Genomic DNA, 18,685 nt, shown 5'->3' with positions numbered 1-18,685 from the left:
TAGCTCAGTGTGAAGGCCCTGGGTTCAATCTCCAGTACAAAAAAAAAAAAAAAAAGGAAAGATGATATATACGTTTTGTCACATAGTAGAATAGCGAAAGTTCACAGTTTCTGGAGACTTAAAAACAAAAAAGTCTGCCCTGGTTCAGATAAATAATCTCTAAAGCATAGTCTAAGTAGATTTTCCTTCTGGGTCAAACTCCTGCTAGGGCTGGGTGTGCAGGAGGACTGAGTATAAATACACAGCTGGCCCAGTCACCTAGTGTAAGCAGCACAGATCCTTGTGCAACACCTTACTGACCTGCAGAGCCAGCAGGGGTCTGGGAGATTTTACAGATGAGGAAACTATGGCCCAGTGAGAGAGATTTTGTGTCAGAAGAAACCCCATTTATCCACCTGTCTTCCCATGCAGCTGACAGTCTTGGAGCCAGTGCTGGGTTGATGACAGGGTTAGGCTGTGAATGAAACACACACAGACCTGTCTCCAAAGAACAGATCCAGGGATAGCATGGCTGAGCTGTCAGGGATGAGTGAAGTCACGGTAGCTTAGGGCATACGTAGCAGAGGGGAATTAGTTGGGGGTGATTCCTAGAAGAAGCAGTACCCACCATGATACTGGAAGTTTGCGGATGAATACTTTAAAAATGGGAAAATGGTCTTGAGTGAAAGCTGGAACCTCATTTCTCAAGTCCAGCTGAAGTCATTGTCACTTAAAAGGTGTCATGTGGGGCTGGGGCTATAGCTCAGTGGCACAAACTCCTGCCTGGCAAGTGTGAGGTCCTAAGTTGGATCCCGATGAGGCCCCCCCCCTTCCCGCGCGCAAGAAGATACGCATCTTAAAAGGTGTCATCTGCTTGGAGACAAAGGCAGGGGTGGGTGTGAGAGAGTGCCCTGGAAGTCCAAACTGAGATGCTGAGATGCAAAAGAAGGGATAAATGACTACTGGACTTTGAAGACTTAGTGCAAGGAAAAGAGAATGAAGATAGTTTGCTAACAATTTTGCTTATATCCACCATAAGTTGTGCGATACTTTTTGTACATTTTGGGCTAATAAATTACTGGAGTGAATTTCAGCTGTTTCTTTTAAAATGAGACTATTAGAAAATGTGAGATGAGCTGGGGGAGGTGGTCCACACACCTATACTCACACCCAGCCCTCAGGAGGCTGAAGCAGGGGGATCTGCGAGTTTGAGACCAGCCTGGGCTACAAAGTGAGACCCTGTCTCAAAAAAAAGTGAGATGGTGATGTGATGGAGGTGTTTTTGTGGATGGTAAGTGGGGGTGGAGGGAGTGAACCAGCAGAGGGGTGATGATAGGATTAGGTTTTAGGGTGCAGAAATGGGATCCTCCCTGGAGTGCAATCTGTGGAAACCTTTTGTTTCCCTGAGCCTCCTTGCATGACCTTAATTAACCTCCACCTACAGTAAAGTGGAGAATAAGGTTAAAATTCCTGTAAAAAGTGTTTTTATGAAATGTTCAGTATAAAGTGTGTATCATTAGGAGCTGTTGTTCCTTTTGTAATAAAATAGTTCAGGGTTAACATACTAGATACCAGCCATGCTGAGCACTGGTACTTCCAAACTCAGACTAGAAACTTAGTCACTCATAGAATGAGAATCTGGAGTGTGGGAAATGCCTTCAGTGCACAATGAATTGCAGGGCAGATCTGTGTGAGATGCTGTGGATAAGAAAATTCCTGTTCTGTTGTGCTTGGCTTGCTCTACTCCGGGAATTCCCTTGCCCCTTACGTTGAAGTCAGTATCTAGGCTTTCCTAGTTCTTGTTCTTTGTTTTGTTTAGTCTCAAAAGGCCAGCAAGAATGTATTTTTTTTTTTTTTTTGGTCTTCAAGCATTTCATCGTGTATTCCTCAAACTGATTAAATAAATGCTTGGTGAATGAATTGCAATTTTACTTCTATTTCCTGGATAGGTGTATGGGTCAGGGCTGCAGGGACGCTCTGATGAGCAGGGCATAACCCCTGCTCTCAAGAAGCTCTCTGACCAGGCCAAGGTAGAGCTGTTCCTATTTGCTAAATTCTGTGAATCAAAACAGAACTTAAAGGCAGTAAAGAAGGGAGCTAAGGGATAGTTGTTGCTGTCTGGAGTATGGAGTGCACTTTTGTCATTCCGTTTTGGACAGTGAGAACAGAAATCTGTGTTTACCTAGTATCCTACCTGTCCCCAGGGGTTTTCATCATTGTGGCTGTGTTCAGTATGAATATTGCACCTGTGTATTCATTATACTGCTTCCTGATGGAGGGCAAAGGGCTAGGGGCAGACGCAGTTTGGCAGTTTGAAGGAGGGATATTTGAGGTAGCTGTGACCTGGCATAGGGTTGGCAGCCAGGCAGCCAGTTATTTCAGTGGGAGATAGCATCTGATACTCATCCCTTTGGGCTAGTCTTGTAATAGAGGCAGATAAATAAGCTGCCTCCAGTGTGTTCCCAGAATATCTGTCTGCAAAATGTCTTTGAGATGTTTGACTTGCAAGCATGCAGTTGATAAAATAAATGCATTTTAAAAATATAAACCTGTTTGTGAGAAGTTCTTTATTTTCTTTTCTCCCCAGAGAAAAATAAGGCCCTTAGTTAACCTCTTGGATTCCCTAAGTGTAGAATTCTTGCCATGCTTTGTAAGAAAAAGCATTTTTGGAATGTAGCACCTGCAGAAATAGAAAGGGTCTCCGCCCAATCCACTGGGTTTGGCTGTTGTGTGGGTGGCATCTAGGATGCTTTGTGAAGAGGTATAAAGAGGTATTAGTCCTGACATCTGCAATGCTCATAAGGAGCTGGAATTTAGAGGCACTTAAATTGTTCTTAGATGTGTTCTGAGAAGAAGCAGCTATAGTGAGTGATTCTCTCTAACATTAAAGGAGCCTTACCCTTCAGTGATGTGCCTAAAAAAGTACCTGGACTACTTGAGATCTTAATATGTAGTTTTCAAACAGGTGAATGAACGAATGAGGCCCTCTTCTGGGCCTTCAGATCATGAGTTGTATCAGAGTTCTGCAAATCTTTTGCATGCTTTTGAGGGGAGTCAGTGGAGCAGTAATGTCAGCATTGCTTTGTTAGTAGATATGCATCATCTGGGCATCTTGTTAAGTTGCAGATTCCGATTTAGTGGCTTTGGGACGGGTTCAGGTCTAAGGTCTGTATTTCTGTGAACCTTCCAAGTGACGCCAGTGGTGCTAGCTCTCCCACCTCAGCAGGGTGCTGTTAGGATTCAGTCCAAACATCACAAAATCTTCAGTGAATACCCAGAATGCACTAGGGGTTGTGGGTAAAGATGGAAGTCTGCCTGGATCCTTATTTGGAGGAAATTTGCAGACATCACAAAGAAAATATCAAGACCCATCTTCATCAATACTCATTACTATACTATGTTACGATAAGCAGTAGGTGTAAAGGGCTTTTTCTTAGATGTGGTGCTTGAACCACTCTAATAGAATCTTGTGGGCTCTTGGAATTAGTTTTGTCTGGTTCCAACCCAGTGAGATCCCTAAGTCTTGCTGAGAGTTGGGCATCCAATTTCTTCTTAAATGCTGTCACAGTGGAGAATGTCTGGGTCCCTGTTTCTCAACTTAGATTGCCAGCTCATTTTCTTAAGAGATAACCCTGGAAAGGAAGGTTTGCCGGAATGAGTAAGGCTGGGATATGTTGCCTGTCACACCCTTGTGTTGTCAATCCATAGCCTTCAGAGTTGCTGCAATGTTTTTCACTAAGGCAACCAGTTTTATATCAGTGGCAGTTACTAGGTCCAGCATATTTGATGGCAGTTTCCCTCCTATTTTATTAATGTGTGTTGGCACACCTGTTAGTTCATCATAGTGAGTCAAAGTAATGTTCATTTATCACTGATAAAACATTAATTAAGTAGCTATCGTGTACCAGTTACCACTCAGGGCTGCACCAGAAGCCCTTGCTTGTATAGCACTTTACAGAATGCTTGGTGGGCTTAAATTTTTAGATTTTTGCAGTTGAACAAATTTCCTCAACATACAGTTGAGGACATGGAGGCTCCTAGAAATAAAGTTACTAGTCTAAGGACTGTATTCTTTGTAGGGTTACCACTTCGTAGGGGTACCACTGGGACTTGAACTTGCTTCCCATTTGAGATTTCTTTTTGGCTGTATTTACTTTCCCCTGACTTGGCAAGGCAGCAGAGAGGCAGATCTTAACATCTTGACTGAGGATTTGAACTTACAAGAGAGAAAGAGAGGTATGGTGGGTTCTGGAGCAGGGTTGACTCAGGTAGTGTGATGGCATTAGAGTGCAGAGATAAAAAGAACTTTATTAAAGGTCATTTAGGAGAAGCCTAAATGACATCACAGAACGCTCTCCTACACTCTATCCTAAATAATAGTTCTACACTGTATCCTAAATAGTTGTGCTGCATTTCAGATACACAGCTGTTTTGATGGGGAGCTCACTGTTATAAAGACTGTCACTTACAGACCTTTTTCTTAAATTTAAATCAGATGTGGGTCTCCTAGACTCTTTGCCCACAAATTTTAATTTTCTTTCTCCTCCTCTAATGGAACCATGCAGCATAAGTCTGATTACTCTTACGACATAACTAGGTGACTTAGAATTGTTTTCGAAAAATGTAAAATAATAAAAAATTTGGAAATGGGACTTGAACTCAGGGCCTTTCACTTGCCAGGCAGGTGCTATGCCACTGAGGTATATCCCTAGCTCCCTAAAATTATTTTTAACCAAATTTCCAATGTATGTCCATTATAAGAAACTGAAAAAAATAGAGAAGCAGAATATGAAGCAGTATTGAAAAAATTACAGCTACCAGTCATTTCAGCATTGTTGCTTAGCTTTGTACCCCACGTAGCCTTTCAGATCGGGATTGTCCCATGGGAGTCTTCCCTCTTCCCCATACTGGGGATGGAACCCAGAGCCACTTCCTTAGTCCCTTTATATTTTGAGAGAAGCTCTTGTTTGAGGGCCTAGGCAGAGCTTGAACTTATAACCTTGCTTCAGCCTCTTGAGTGTCTGGAATTACAGTCATGTCCTATTGTGCCTGGCCAGGCTGTTTTCAGTTCAGCTTTTGAAGTATGTATTGCTGTTTTTTTTTTTTTTTTTTTTCTAAATGCTGTTATTTGTGTATATTATTTTGTCATGAGGAATAAACAGGATTTTATTGAATAATTCATATCAATAAATACTTAATGCCATTTATAACATAATTTCATAATAAAATGTGTAAGTTATTCCCTTTTGTTTGATGTTTTGCCTGTGCCCTTCCACTTTCTGGCAGGTATAAGCCATGCTATAATAAATTCCCTTGTAGGTTAATCTCTGCGTTATAGGTTAGATAAACTGTTTCTGCGGTGGAGTCGTAAAGCTCAGAACTGTAGTTGGAAGCTAACGCTCATGGGTCCCTAAGGCATTCACTGTCCAGCCTTGCCATTCCCATTCCTCCGTGGGTGCGGCTTCATTTGTGTCCTATTTGCTCTTTCAAATACACGCTCATTTTTGACCGTTCACCATTCTTTAGTCCCTGGAACCCAGATTTGAGTCCCTTTCCTTCCTCCCAATGCCTCACTTCTAATCAGGGCGGCCTGGTGCTACCTTGGTGTTTATACAGCTTCATCACAGTGAGTCACTGAGCTGGTGGGCACCCCAGTCCCTTAAGACTTTCTCATATGATCCACTGCATCCTGTGCTTGTGAGTTGATTTTTTTTTCCTAAGTGCATGACTTGACCTTTGTCCTTACTAAATTTCCACCTTGTTAAACTCAGCCAGTCATTATATCCTTTGAGATTGTATCAGGAACAGAACATAGTCGTGATTCCTTCCAAGTCACTGGTAAATTCCAGTGTTAAATGATTCAGCAAATCCCTGAAGTTATTTACATCTCAGTCTTCCTTGCTTGTAAATTATTTGAAAATCAAAACTGTATCCTATTAGTTCTCTTTAAAACTCAATTCTTACTTTCTTTCTTTCCCCGAGTACCAGGAATTGAACTCAGCATTTCACACTTGCCAGGTGGGCACTGCATCACTGAGCTTACTCTCTGGCCCCCTTACTTTTATTTTGTCAGACATTACTGGTGGGTACCCAGGACATGTTGCCATGAAAATAAATTTAACTCTTAAGAGTTAAGACTTGGTGGTAGTGATTATCACTGTGATGAGGAATGTAAAGAAATACAGACTTGAGGTGTGGTGAGGGGTTTACAGTAAGGATGGAGAGACAATACTGGTCAGATCTTGGGTAACACAGGTAGTATTGTGGGAAAGAGGAATTTATCTAATTTTTTTTTTGTTGATGTGCATGGTACACAGTGATTACCATCAAATTGGGAAATTGGTATCTACATTCACTGGATCTTTATTCTTTTTTGTCTTTTTGAGACAGGGTCTCCTATGCAGTAAGGCTGACTTTGAGTTTACTTTGTAATTCAGGCTGGTTTTAAACTTGGAACAACCCTCCTGCCTCAGCCTCCTGAGTGCTGGGATTAAAGGTGTGCCCTACCATGCCTGGCTATTCACTGGATCTTGATCATTTTTATTCTTTATTGTAGTAAAGAGGAATTTAAACACTCCTTCCATGATACTCAGGGTTATATGGTGTTGAGCTAGTTCTTGAGATAATCTTGATGTCTTCCAGGGGACAGTGAGTGGAGTTTTGCTCAAGGCATATGGGTAAATGCCCAAGGCGTCGAAAGATGAGAATTGGGATAAAGTGAACCGGGGCAGAAGATACTTGCTAGGAGAGTTGATGACCAGAAACTAGCTGCCTCATATTCGACAATTATGTTAAATAGTGACCACAGCGAAGGGTCTTACCTGTCTCCATTTTCTGAGATGAACAAATTTAGCGGGTTGGGGAAACAGCATTCCTGAGCTCTGGTTCTTTGCCTGAGAAGGAGAAGAAAGAATATCACTGTTCTTCTCTTCTTGGGTTGGGGAACACACCAAAAACAGTGTAAGGTGAAGTCTTACACATCTGTGTCTATGTAAATGGCAGTGGCCTTTGTGGAATCTGGTGTAGTTGTGGTTTATTTTAGGGCTGAGTGCAGGGCTGGGCCCTTGTTTCCCACCCCTGGACAGTTTCTGCCCTCGTGGTTTCTACTGGCCTGCTCTATCCACAGGGAGTTTGAGTCACTCCAGCCTTGCACATTGGTGCTTGGGAACTTTAACAGCTTCTTCTTTGGGTGGAATCTTGTCAGGTGAGCATGCAAGCTTGCAGGTTCCCAGGTGGGTGCACACTTTACCTGTCCATCTCCCTTCTGTGGTGTGGTGGTGGTATCTGTTCTAGTTTCCTTGGCTCTGAGAAGACGACTGTGTGCTGCATGTGGACGCATTGCTAATGCTTGCCTACTTACATGACAGACATGTGTGGTGTAGAACATATACCCAAGTACCTGTGCATCCTCACCTACACTTCTGCATGGTGCTCAGAAACACATAAGCTCCCATATGGATCTTTTAAAGTGGGAGATCTAAAGTTACATTAAAACTAGCTTGGTCTACTTTTTGTGTGTGGGTCCAGTGTTAATATTCTCCATTTTTAAACATTTAATAAAAGAAACTAAAGCTTGAAGATGTGGAGGGAAGTAACTCAGGCTAATGGTCAGGAATCTGACTGAGGCAAGCCAGAAGAGCAGTAGACCAGACAGAAATTGAAATCTTTCTTGTGTGTGTGTGTGTCTCACTCAGGACTCCCCTGCCGCACTCTTTTCCAGGTTAGAAATGTGAGGGCTTCGTTGTGCCACCGATGGCATCATCTGTTGCATTCTCCATAGTCAGCCAGGGGATTCTGTTTTTCCTCTCCCTTCCTCCCCTACTTCCTTTTTGGTTCATTTATTCTGAGTTTTTCCTCAGTTGGCACTGAAACAGGGTTACTGCAGCAAGGATCAGAAAAGGAAGAAGAAAAAGCGGAAAAAGGGAAAAAAAAGTCTTACCCACTGCTGTAGTTTTAGGCCACTCCTGATTTCTGCCCTGGCCAGAAGATTGCACTGGGAAAATTGTAGAATCTTCCCAAGAGCAGGGATTGACGTTAACGCCTTTGGTAGAGCCCACTGTTCTGTTTGTCATTTTGTCACACCCTGTAGCAGAACACACAGCTGCAAGTGGCTGAATGTACATTCAGATCCTCTGTGAGGGTTATGAATTAGCAGATTTCTGCTTGCTGTCCCTGCCTCTTTAGCTGCTGCTTTTTATTGTATACATTCTATGTGCCACACACTGTTTAGGGTTCTGGGCTTACAGCTGTGACCAGACAGATAGATGCTTGACCTACGCTGACACAGGCCCTCCATCCTGAACATCAGCCGCTCTGCTCCCTACATTCTCAGTGCATCTTCCTGTCACTGCACTTACTGGGATGCATTAGCATTGTTTCTTGATGAATCTGTCTCCTGCTGGACTGAGATCTTTGAGGGAGGAGTTTGTTTGTTACTTATCTCTATCTCTTTAGCACAAAGCTTAGCCTGAAGTTGGCTGCAGACTTGTTGAAGCTTACTGCATGCTTGCATGTGTTTTGTGACACCCAGCTAAATTGTGAGCAACCCAGGTGCCTATTCTGTGTCTCAATCAGTCTTCTAGGACCTGGACACTGGAGACAGTGTTTGATCTTCCAGCTAGAGAAAAGTAAGGCGGTCCCTTGAGCACTTCATCTGTGTGTGTGAATTGTGAAATCTCTTAAAATATTAATATAATTGCAATAATTGTTTACTCTGGAAAATAGTTGGCCTCTCAGATTCCTCTCTGATTTAGCACATAATATTTTCCCATTCTAAATGCATCCTTTTTTTCCTCTCATGTACAGTGTATTTCATTCAAACCTGGAATACGAGGACATGTTTATAGCTTTTAAGACCAAAGGTTATTTCTTTTTCCTATTGTTTTGGTTATTGCCTTATCTTAAACTGTTTAGGCAGATAGGTTTACTTGGTTAGCAGTATACCTTGAAAATACAGTGAATTTCTTTACAGAAGAGAAATAATTTGAAATGCTATTTGAATTTAGATTTTATATGTTTTGTTGAATATAAGAATTACTATGAAAAAAAAAAAAGCTGGGGATTTAGCTCAGTGGCATAAGCCTGCCTTGCAAGCGCATGGTCATGAGTTCGATTCCAGTACCAAAAAAAAAAAAAGAAAAAAGAAAAAGAAAGAAGAATTATTGTGGAGACAGAAGTGGGTACCCCTTTTAATCACTGAGGACAGTTAAATGATTGGTCTTAATCTATGAATTCATCATATTTGTAAGTGTCATATTCAGGTAGACTCTTCAAAGCCCGAAGAATAATGCTTAAATATATTAATTAAACTTAGGGTTTTTGGGGGGTAGGTGTACTGAGAATTGAACCCAAGTCCTTCCACTGAACTAAATTCCAAGCCCTCTTTTTAATTTTTTAAATTTTGAGACAGGGCCTTGCTTATCCACTCAGTTGTTTGAGCTGGATTTGAACTTGAAATGTTCCTGCCTCAGCCTCCCAGAGTGCTAGGATCATAGGCCTATGATCCTAGGCCTAGCTTACATTTAGAAATTTTATTGAAGGTCACATGGTGTGTGATGGACTCTAGCTGGAACCTTAGTTTTTGATTCTTAGCTGTGCACAGTATGAAAGTTAAAGCAGAAATTACAAAGACAAGTGGGGAATATCATTGAACTTCCCAAATGAATTTTGTTTCTTTTAACTAAGTCATTATAAATGTGAAAGTACATTTTTTATCTTTAAAAATGTACTTATAATTTTTTAATAAGATACACTTCTGAAAAATGCCTTTTGATAGGTGGTTATAAGGTTACACTTCTATTTGTCAGAATTAGTTGCTTTTTTTAGACAAAAAGTGATATTAGAATGTGCATTCATATACCATGGTCAGTAATATTTTATGGAACTTCAGAAGCGTTTATCTCTGAGGTGTTGCATCTCTGACTAAGCTGGAGGTTTGCTTATTTTGGTGAATAGATGAATGGAGCAGAAATAGAATTGAAAGCTACCTGAAAATCACATTTCAGCTTTCCTGTTTGTAAATGAGGCTATTTGAGGAGAAAAAAGGAATTGCTGCAAATTATATTACTTTTCGATCTTTATAAAAGTTAAGCTCCTCAGAGTTGCACTGTGTGTTTATATATCTGACTCCACAATTCACAAAACTTCCTCTATGAGGATGCTTTTCTAAATAGTGAAAAACTAGTAAAAAAAATACAATCATCATCTGCATTAAAAATGCACTTGGCATCTCAGCTCCTCTGTCTTAGATCTTCAGGTATCCCTTAGCTCTTTGAGTGTGACTCAAACGCTATGGTTTGTGCAAGGACTCTGTGTAATGAGCAAGGGTCCCAGGATGGTCATCTCTGTGGCTTGCCCTCAGTTGCGCAAGAAGGTGGCTGTGCTTCCCGCTCAGGTCGGAGTGAGCCTGGTTTATGCGTACCTTTTCACATGTCTTACTGTTTGTTTAGTAGTTGGGGAGTAAGAGGGAAATATACTTTGCTCTGCTGATTCAAAAATTTGTTTCTCTTATGTGAAACATAAACTGAGAATAAACTTGAAGGAGTATATAGTGGAAGAGTTTTAGGGATAATTTAGTAATTTATGTAGCAGAAACATGTAGAAGAAATGTTATAGGTGTACCAGCTGCCTCTAAGAAAGGAAAATGGAATTGGTGAAGAAAAGCAATTACTGGCCCAGTACCTTTGGAGATGACTTCTAATATCGATAAAGATTTAGCAGCTGTAAAAAGTGTTTTCTAATTTTAGCCCAAAGAATAGGTGGTGGACAGCGGATCAAACTGCAATTTAAACTTTTGTTCCTGCAAAGAGGAAAATACTCCCTTTGACCTCAAGACAGTTTGAAGGGGTTCCGTACCTGAGCCCTCACATTGTACCTGGCATCTGAGTCTTATCCTGGGCGCTCAGAAGATGGGCTGAATTTTAACTCAGTGGTAGGGCTGAGGCCGGATAGATTCTGGAAGTCACCTTTTTCACAAATTCCTCTTTCTTCTAACCACAACTAGGGACCTCTCTGGGACTCATCTGTATCTGGATTTTTTCCTTTCGTATTCAGGTTAGTAAATCTTTCTATTTTCTATGGGTCATTATTGGCCTTTCTTTTTTTTTTTTTTTTTTGGTCTTTTTCGTTTTTATCGGTACCAGGGATCGAACTCACGACTGCCTGCTTACAAGGCAAGCACTTATGCCGCTGAGCTAAATCCCCAGCCCCTGATTGGCCTTTCTTACCACTTCTTAAGGTGGCCCTCTTGTTATGTGAGCTGTGGGAACCAGGGTAGTTCTGAGCCTCACCCTGTCAGCTGTTCATACATTGACTCCCTGAAAAGTGCTGGGTGCGGAGCCAATACTCTAGCGACACGAATGAGGGTACCGCCCTCTGAGCTAGACTCTGGAAAGGCCAACTTCCTGCAGATTACAAAGGTGCCCTAATGCAAGGCCGCACTGCGAGGGGAGTGTGCAGCAGGACTGTTCAGAGGGACGTAGGTATCCTGGAAGGCTCCATGGAAGAGTATTTCTGTTGGAGTGAGATGATGCTTGGAAAGATGCATTCCGCAGTTGTGTATGTGTGAAATATCTATCAGATGTCGTGCCTTCCCGCAGTGAGTGGTGTTGAGAAGGCAAGGTAGCTATCAGTTTGACCTGATCTGATTTCTTGGCTTTGAGATGCCACTGTCAGTCTATCTGTCAGTCTATTTTACCTACCTTTTAAATCTTGGTATAGTACATATAAATTTAGCATCTTAATGATTTTTAGGGCACATTTCTCTGGCATTGATTACATTCACATTATTGTGCTATCATTCACATCATTGTACTGTGCATATATAGACAGCATTTCTTCTGTTATCCATCCACAGAACTCTTTTGATGTCTAAAACTGAAATTCAGTACCTGCTTAACCCTCCAGTCCCTGCAAGGACCATTCTGCTTCCTGTTCCTATGAGTGTGACGAATCTAGATACTGGATATGCCTGGAATCATACAGTGTTTGTCATTTTATGACCAGCTTATTTTACTTAGCATTGTCTCAAGATTTATTATGTTACAGCATGTGTCAAAATTGCCTTTTTAAAATGCTGTGTGATATTCAAGCTTTTATTATTATTATTATTATTATTATTTTTTTTTTTTTTTTTTTGAGATGGGGGTCTTGCTAGGCAGTTCAGGCTGGCCTTGAGCTCACTTTGTAGCCCAGGCTGGTCTCGAACTTGCAACGATCCTGCCACCTCAGCCGCCCGAGTGCTGGGATTACAGGCGTGAGCCATACCTGGCTAAGCTTTTATTATTTTAACTCCAAATGCACATGAAATATTCACTGACCAACATGTTACTTAGCTCTCTGGTTCCTTTACTGAGATATCATTCATATACCCTGGCTCTTTTTCGTTAGGTGCCAGTCATCATGCTAGTCCCTGGAGATACGAAGAATGCCTGTATCTCTTTTCCACCCAGAGAGGTAGGCACTGTTGGTTATTAAACAATACGTATTGGTGAAGGAGAAGTTAAACATACAGTTTTGGGAGGCTATAGAGAAAACAAACAGGTGGGTAGGAGATCCTGGGAAGGCTTCTCCATTCAGTTTGCCCCAGAAGTATGTGTCAGAGCTCTATTGGTGGCAGAGGGGAGGAAAGACATTGCAGACAAGAGGAAGAACGTTGCATTGGCAGTGGTCTTGGCTGTATGTACAGACAGTTTGCTGTGGTAACTTGCATTGTAGGCTTGAGTCAGACTACCTGCATTCCAGTCCTGGCTCTGCCTCTGATCTCAGTGATGTGGAACAACTTATATTCTTTTTCTGTCTAAGTTTCCTCACCTCTCAAATGAGAGTAACAATAATACTTCTGTAATACGATTGTTGCAGAGAGTGAGTGCTTAGAACGCAGTAAGGTTCTGAGACCAGTGTTGTTTCTGTAGTGTTTGGTGGGTCAGACCTTTGGTTTACCTGAAATGGGCTGCAGTGTCTGTGTGTGTGCTTGAAGGTCAGGACTACACTTACAAAGTTTGAGGTTGGCTCCCTGGGTCCTGGAGAAGGGTTCAAATCGGCATGTCTCTCTGATCTCTTAAGCATTTTCTTTTAGTATTCAAGTTGTCAGACACCTTGAACTTTATGTGTGAGGTTTACTTAGCATTTCTTTAAAAAATGGAATTATTTCTTTAGAATTGCAAAAACAACAAAAACATGGAAAAAACCTGTAATGTCACTTTCCTAACATAGTACTTAGCAGTTTCTCTTTTAATTTCACTTTATGTACTACATGCATAAAACTAAAGTTAGACTCCCTATAGATTTTGTTTATTTTTTTGGTGCTAGAGATTGAAGCCAGAACCTCATGCCAAGTAGATAATCTGCTATTCAAAATTTAATGCTGCTATTCTGTAAGCGTTCTTTCATGTGTCAGTTCTTTTTAGTCATTCCTTTAAAGGAAAGCCCAGTTTTCTTTACGTTTATGTATTTCGATTTTATTAGTCATTCTTCTCATAGTACAGGTGATTGATTCTACAATATACACGTTTATGCAAATATATGTATGTATTCCATTGGATTTTTGTCTTTTTGGTAGTTTTCTAGGGTTAGGATTAGTAGGTCAAAGGATTTAAGTCTTTTGAGGCTCTGAGCAAGTGTGACTAATTGGATCTTCCCAACCCACCACCCCAGCACCATCCCTAAGTCCATTTGTGTCTACAGATGTGATTATTGTCTTCAGAGGTTTGCTGATTAGGAGGTTTAAAATAACACCTAAGTGTGCTGCTTGTCTCCTTCCATATGCTTGTTCTCCGTGAATTTCCATTCATCTCCTTTTCTGATTGTGTTCCTGCTATCTTCCAAAATAAATGTGGGTTGTTTAATTATCACAGATGTTAGTTTTGTGTTGGAGAAAAGTGCAGGTACAGGGAATACAAAGAAGGGCAGAAACCCTTGGCCATTGTGCTTTGGAGCAGCAGGAGGAAGCATGGTTTTTGCCACGTGCCAGCTCTGCAGGCAATGTGGTCGCCAGAGGCTGGATTCCACAGCAGCCTTGCTTGTCAGCTGCCTTTGGAGGCCAAAAGAGCAAAGCTGCGACTTTGACGGTGTACTCGCTTCTTTCTCTGGTGCTTAGCTGCTTCCTACGTCCCACAGACAGAAGGCGAAGCCTGCCCTGCAGTGGGTAGTTTGTTTTCTCCTGCAGTAGATCAGGCGGTGGGTTGGGTCCTTACTTATCTCCTTTGGGCCTGTCTGCAGCATTGCCGTTAAGGTCTCATAGCTATTGATTACCTCCAGGGGTAGGAAGCCGCCTATGTCACAGTTAGGCCTCTATCTCAAGAGGAGATGGACCTAGATTTGTGTTTTAGTTTGACCACTGACTAATGGGATGGTTTTAGACAAAGTAATATTTTTAAACTTAATGTCCTTTTTCTAAATAATGGAGATGGTAATATCATGTTTGTCACATTAATTGTGATGAGAACTAAATAAAATAATAAAAGCGAAGCTCTACAGTCAAAAAAAGTTGAACTCATTGGCACAGAGCATAGAAAAGTAGTTACCAAAAGTGTTACCAGTGCGGGACAGGTAGGTGGTGGAGGGCAAATATTACTCAAGGGGCGTAAGGTTTAAGTTAGGAGGGGAGCAGCAAGTTCTGGTGTCTTGGTGAACAGAGTTAAAAATTGTGTGTTTCAAAGTAACTAAAAGAGAAGATTTTAAAATGTTTTTACCACAAAGAAATGATCAATATTTGAGGTGAAATACTGGTTACTACATCATCATCCCACAATCCATACATATATTGAAATGTCCTATTGTAACCTGTGCATGTCATTATTTAAAAAGAAACATTAAACTTTCCCTGGGTATAATCCCACCAGTTAAGAGGCTAAGGCAGAAGCATTCATTACTGTGGGTTTGAGACCGGCCTGGGTTACATGGTGAGTTCAAGGCAACATGGCAAGGCCCCGTCTCAAAAGCTCAAAACCCCAAAATTTAAAAAAAAAAAAAAAAATAGAAAACTTACAAATATATAAGTTCTGGGCCCCATACCTCATGTACAGAGTTGCATAAATGTTGGTTGTGAACATCAGTGTCATTGATGGCCACAGGTATGTCCTTAAAGTTTTGCTCTTTGATTTCGCGCACCCGACACACCCTTGACTCTGTCAATTGGAATCTCACTGATGTGGCATAGAATCTGTGTCTTGCTTCTAGCTCACATAGTGTCTCAAATGTGGAGTAGAGCCCGGCATGGTGGTGCACACCTGTAATCTCAACATTTGGGAGGCAGAGGCAGAGGCAGGAGAATTGCTGTGAGTTCGAGGCCAGCCTGGGCTACAAAGTGAGTCCTGAAGTGCAGAGTGAAACCCTGTCTTTAAAAAAAAAAAAAGGGTAGTAGATTTTTCCAAAATGGAGATGTGGGTGAGTATTGTCTTTGAGCTCTTTCCAGCTTGGGCTGTGACCTCCCTGCTCGCCTGGGCAGTGCTGTAATGAGCCCAGGCTAGCACTTTCTCAGTTTTCAAAGTCTGATTATACAGACCCCGAGTTTGTCCTTTTTCTCTTCCTTGGCTGACTTTCCTGCCTTGGCATCCCTACCCAGAGTGTGGGTAAAAACATGCAGAGGAAATGAAACTGTCCATGTAATAGTTATTTATGGTCTTATGTAGAAGATAATTAAGCGTAACAAAGAGAGCAGAAGGTGAAATGGTGTTTGTAGGCGTGTAGTGGTGTACCTAGCCCAGGGAAGTACTCAGTAGATCTTGCTTGTGTATATATCACAGGTAAATATACCAGAGTGGTCCAGGTGCAACTTCAAGCTCTGACTTTTAAACATTTCATTCTTCTTGTGCTTTTTAGTTTGCTGAGAATATAGTTGATGGCCTCAGAGTTCCTCAAAGTCACCTGGAATTTAAGCAGAAAGCTTTCATCCTTGGTGTAACAGTGCCGTTGATATTTGTGCTATGTTCTTCATTCTTAGGATTATGAAGTTCATCTTTTTATCTAACCCACTTCACTGTGATAATGTAAAGCGTAAATTAATGGAAATGGTCTCCTGCCAGACATCTTGGCAAATGCTTCCTAATAATTATCATTTTAAGTTTTAAAGATAAAGTATTAGCAAATAGGATGAATCTAAGAAGCAGTGTTGAAGGGATAATAATTAAAATTTTTTAAAAAATGGTTTCCAAAGATTGGTTGGTTTGAAAAATTTTTTTTACAAATTTTTTTTAACATTTTGGTGTAGTCTTGATAATTTCCCTGGGCCTAACCCAGAGTTTTCACACTGAGCTACATTCCCAGCCCTTTTTATTTTTTATTTTAAGACTGGGTCTTACAAAGTCATCAAGTTTTCCAGGGTTGGGCTAGAACTCATGATTCTCCTGTCTCAGTCTTCTAGAGTGCTGGGATTATAGACATAGGCACCACTGCCTGGTTTAAAAAGTAGCTCAAGTTAAACATTGCCTGTGGACAGAGGTGATATTTAAAATATTTAACATCCAGCTAGGAAGGGCATTGACACAGAAATTACTAGAGGCTCTAGGGGCACCAGACATTTACCAAGACCCTGACGAATAGTGGCAGGACCTTGGAAACTGGCAGAATGGGCGTTCAGCAGACTGGAGCATTGCTCTCCTCTGGCCTGCCCTTGCAGAGGTATTTAAGCATGGTGAACAGCCAGCGTGGCTGCCCAGGTCGAGTGTTCTTGGGTGAGGGCACGGCGGGCAGCCCTGCATTACCTTTGACAGGTGGTCTTTTTTGAACAATCTATTCCCAGGTGTTTGGAAAGTCACAGCAGAATTTAGGGTTACTTGAAAATCAATGACACGTGCTCATTTATTCAGAACACGCTTAAGGTAAGTCCGGAAAGCATAAAGAGCCTGTCTTTTGTGGGGCCCCAATCAGTACCAGTAGCCCTCAAATTGTTCATGCCCTTTGGTTTAGGAACATGTCCTTAGGAAATGATTATGTTTGTTACAGGGATAAGTTGGGCAAAATCTGAATGCCCAACTATGAAGAAATAAAGGATAGTATATCCACAATGTGGAATGCTATATACCTCCTAAAATCATGCATTCAAAGACTTTTTTAAGACTCTGGAAAATACTGAATGTGAAATAGTAGGTGGGCAATGAAATCCCCTCAACTCAAGGAAGAAAAACAAGTTAGTGAAAGAAAACACATCAGAATGGCTGGTTAGCACTGATTGTTATTCAGTGGGACATAAGTAGCGCTTATTTTCTCCTGTGTATGTTTTTCTGTGTTCCTTCTGTTGTTGTTATCTATGGATATTAACTTTATAATGAGAGCTACTCCAGAAATATTTTAATCCGATTACATTTTTAAAAAAATCACTGAGGGTGTTGGGTAGATATGTTGTATCTAAACTTTGAATGTGGAGGTTGTGTTTGTGGCCTGTAAAGGAAGCTGCTGACTTGATGGGATAAAAATAAGAGCCTAAGTCAGCCTCTTCCTGCGCTGCCCAGTTTACCCCAATCCTGCTCCCAGACGGCCAGGCTTCTGAGAGGCCCTTGATGGTCTTGTTGAAAGGCTTCACTTGGCCTCTTATTAATGTCTCTCCTCGGCTCTGCTGGCTAACCTTGTCAGAAGGTTACCCACAGCTTGCCAGGGCTTGGCTAATTTTAAACCTGGTGGGCCAGTGTGGGGTATCATGCTGCAGAGACACGAGCAGCTCCCTGGGAGACACAGCTGGGAAAGATGAGTCAAGTCCACAGTTTTTGCTCATCCTTGTGTAAGTGACCAGGCACGCTGAACAGGCTCAGAGAGCTGGGATAATAATGAGCGCTTTTATGGTAAAAAGCCTGGATTATTAAAGATCTTTTAGCAAAGTCAGTGCTGGTTGATAATTGCCTGGTGTGATGTGCCCTGCATGAAGTGTGTTAATTCTGACCACACGAGGAATAGCAAGGTGGATAAGAGCCTGTCTTCTGGGAGGTAGGCTGTGGCTGTTTTTAAAGCAGGATCAAACTGCAGTGAATTTCATTATTTCTGTGGTATTTCTAAATTTATAGGACTCAAACTCTTACCAGCCATAGGGTCCCCTGTGAAGTTGTTTTTTTAAAATCAGTTTGATTGTGAGAGGGCCGTTTTTTAAAAGCTTAAAAAAATAAAATAAACCATGCACACACAGTCTGCTTGTCTAGTGCTAACGTGGCTGCCTCTGAAATTGTCCTCGTAAAGCCTTTTTTCCGCATTCGCATTGGATAGATTCTTGTTCGTAATACCGCCGTGCCTTAGAATACCTGCCACCTCGATATTTTCAAGGGAAACATGAATCAGTAAGTACAAGATAATGTGATTTTGGGGGAATCCTTTCCCCATCCAAATTAACTTTAAAAAGCTTACAGAATGTATTTTTCTGTTTAATTTTTTTTTCCTTCTTGCCTGCCTTTTTAGTACCTTGAGGTTGTCAATCTGATGAACCTGGTAGAGTTAGCTCAGTCTTTGCCTGTCAGAGCATCCAGAGATTCTTTCACACTTACAAGAGTATAATGGGAAATGTAATTAATACACCGGGTGAGAAGAGTTTACCTGCCTGACCTGGAGAAGGGCATGTTTTTTGTAGCTGGGTCTGTACCCACCCACTTGTAAAACAGTTGCCAGGAGTACATTAAAGAGGCATCGTGAATGGAGTAAACCAAGATGAAAGAATAATGGATGGAGAATCAATACCCTGCTAACTCCTTACAGTGATTGAAGTTAACTTTATTTGCAGTATCCAGGC

The 18,685-nt window shown here is 41.4% G+C and overlaps 1 protein-coding gene across 11 annotated transcripts in view; it reads left to right on the top strand.

Annotated features, from left to right (window-relative positions):
• The window catches only part of Tead1 (TEA domain transcription factor 1), a 246,989-nt gene that overhangs the window by 46,472 nt on the left and 181,832 nt on the right, over positions 1-18,685 (top strand). For 2 of the 11 annotated variants that reach the window (XM_063251893.1, XM_063251896.1), the window contains exon 1: positions 12,107-12,432. The exons of 2 other annotated variants lie outside the window; for them this stretch is intronic. In XM_063251893.1, the coding sequence (XP_063107963.1) occupies positions 12,379-12,432 (54 nt within the window). In that variant the 5' untranslated portion in view covers positions 12,107-12,378. Of the gene's footprint in view, positions 1-12,100; positions 12,433-17,597; positions 17,693-17,723; positions 17,754-18,685 lie in introns of those variants that run through there. 7 more of the 11 variants (XM_063251890.1, XM_063251891.1, XM_063251894.1 and 4 more) reach the window with 7 other exon arrangements.

The sequence above is a fragment of the Cavia porcellus genome, unplaced genomic scaffold (assembly GCF_034190915.1).
Source record: "Cavia porcellus strain 051 isolate PalLab524CR breed Dunkin Hartley unplaced genomic scaffold, mCavPor4.1 scaffold_6, whole genome shotgun sequence".
Lineage (NCBI taxonomy): Eukaryota > Metazoa > Chordata > Mammalia > Rodentia > Caviidae > Cavia > Cavia porcellus.
Note: the sequence above shows the minus strand (reverse complement) of the source record. Positions and strands in the feature narration are given on the sequence as shown.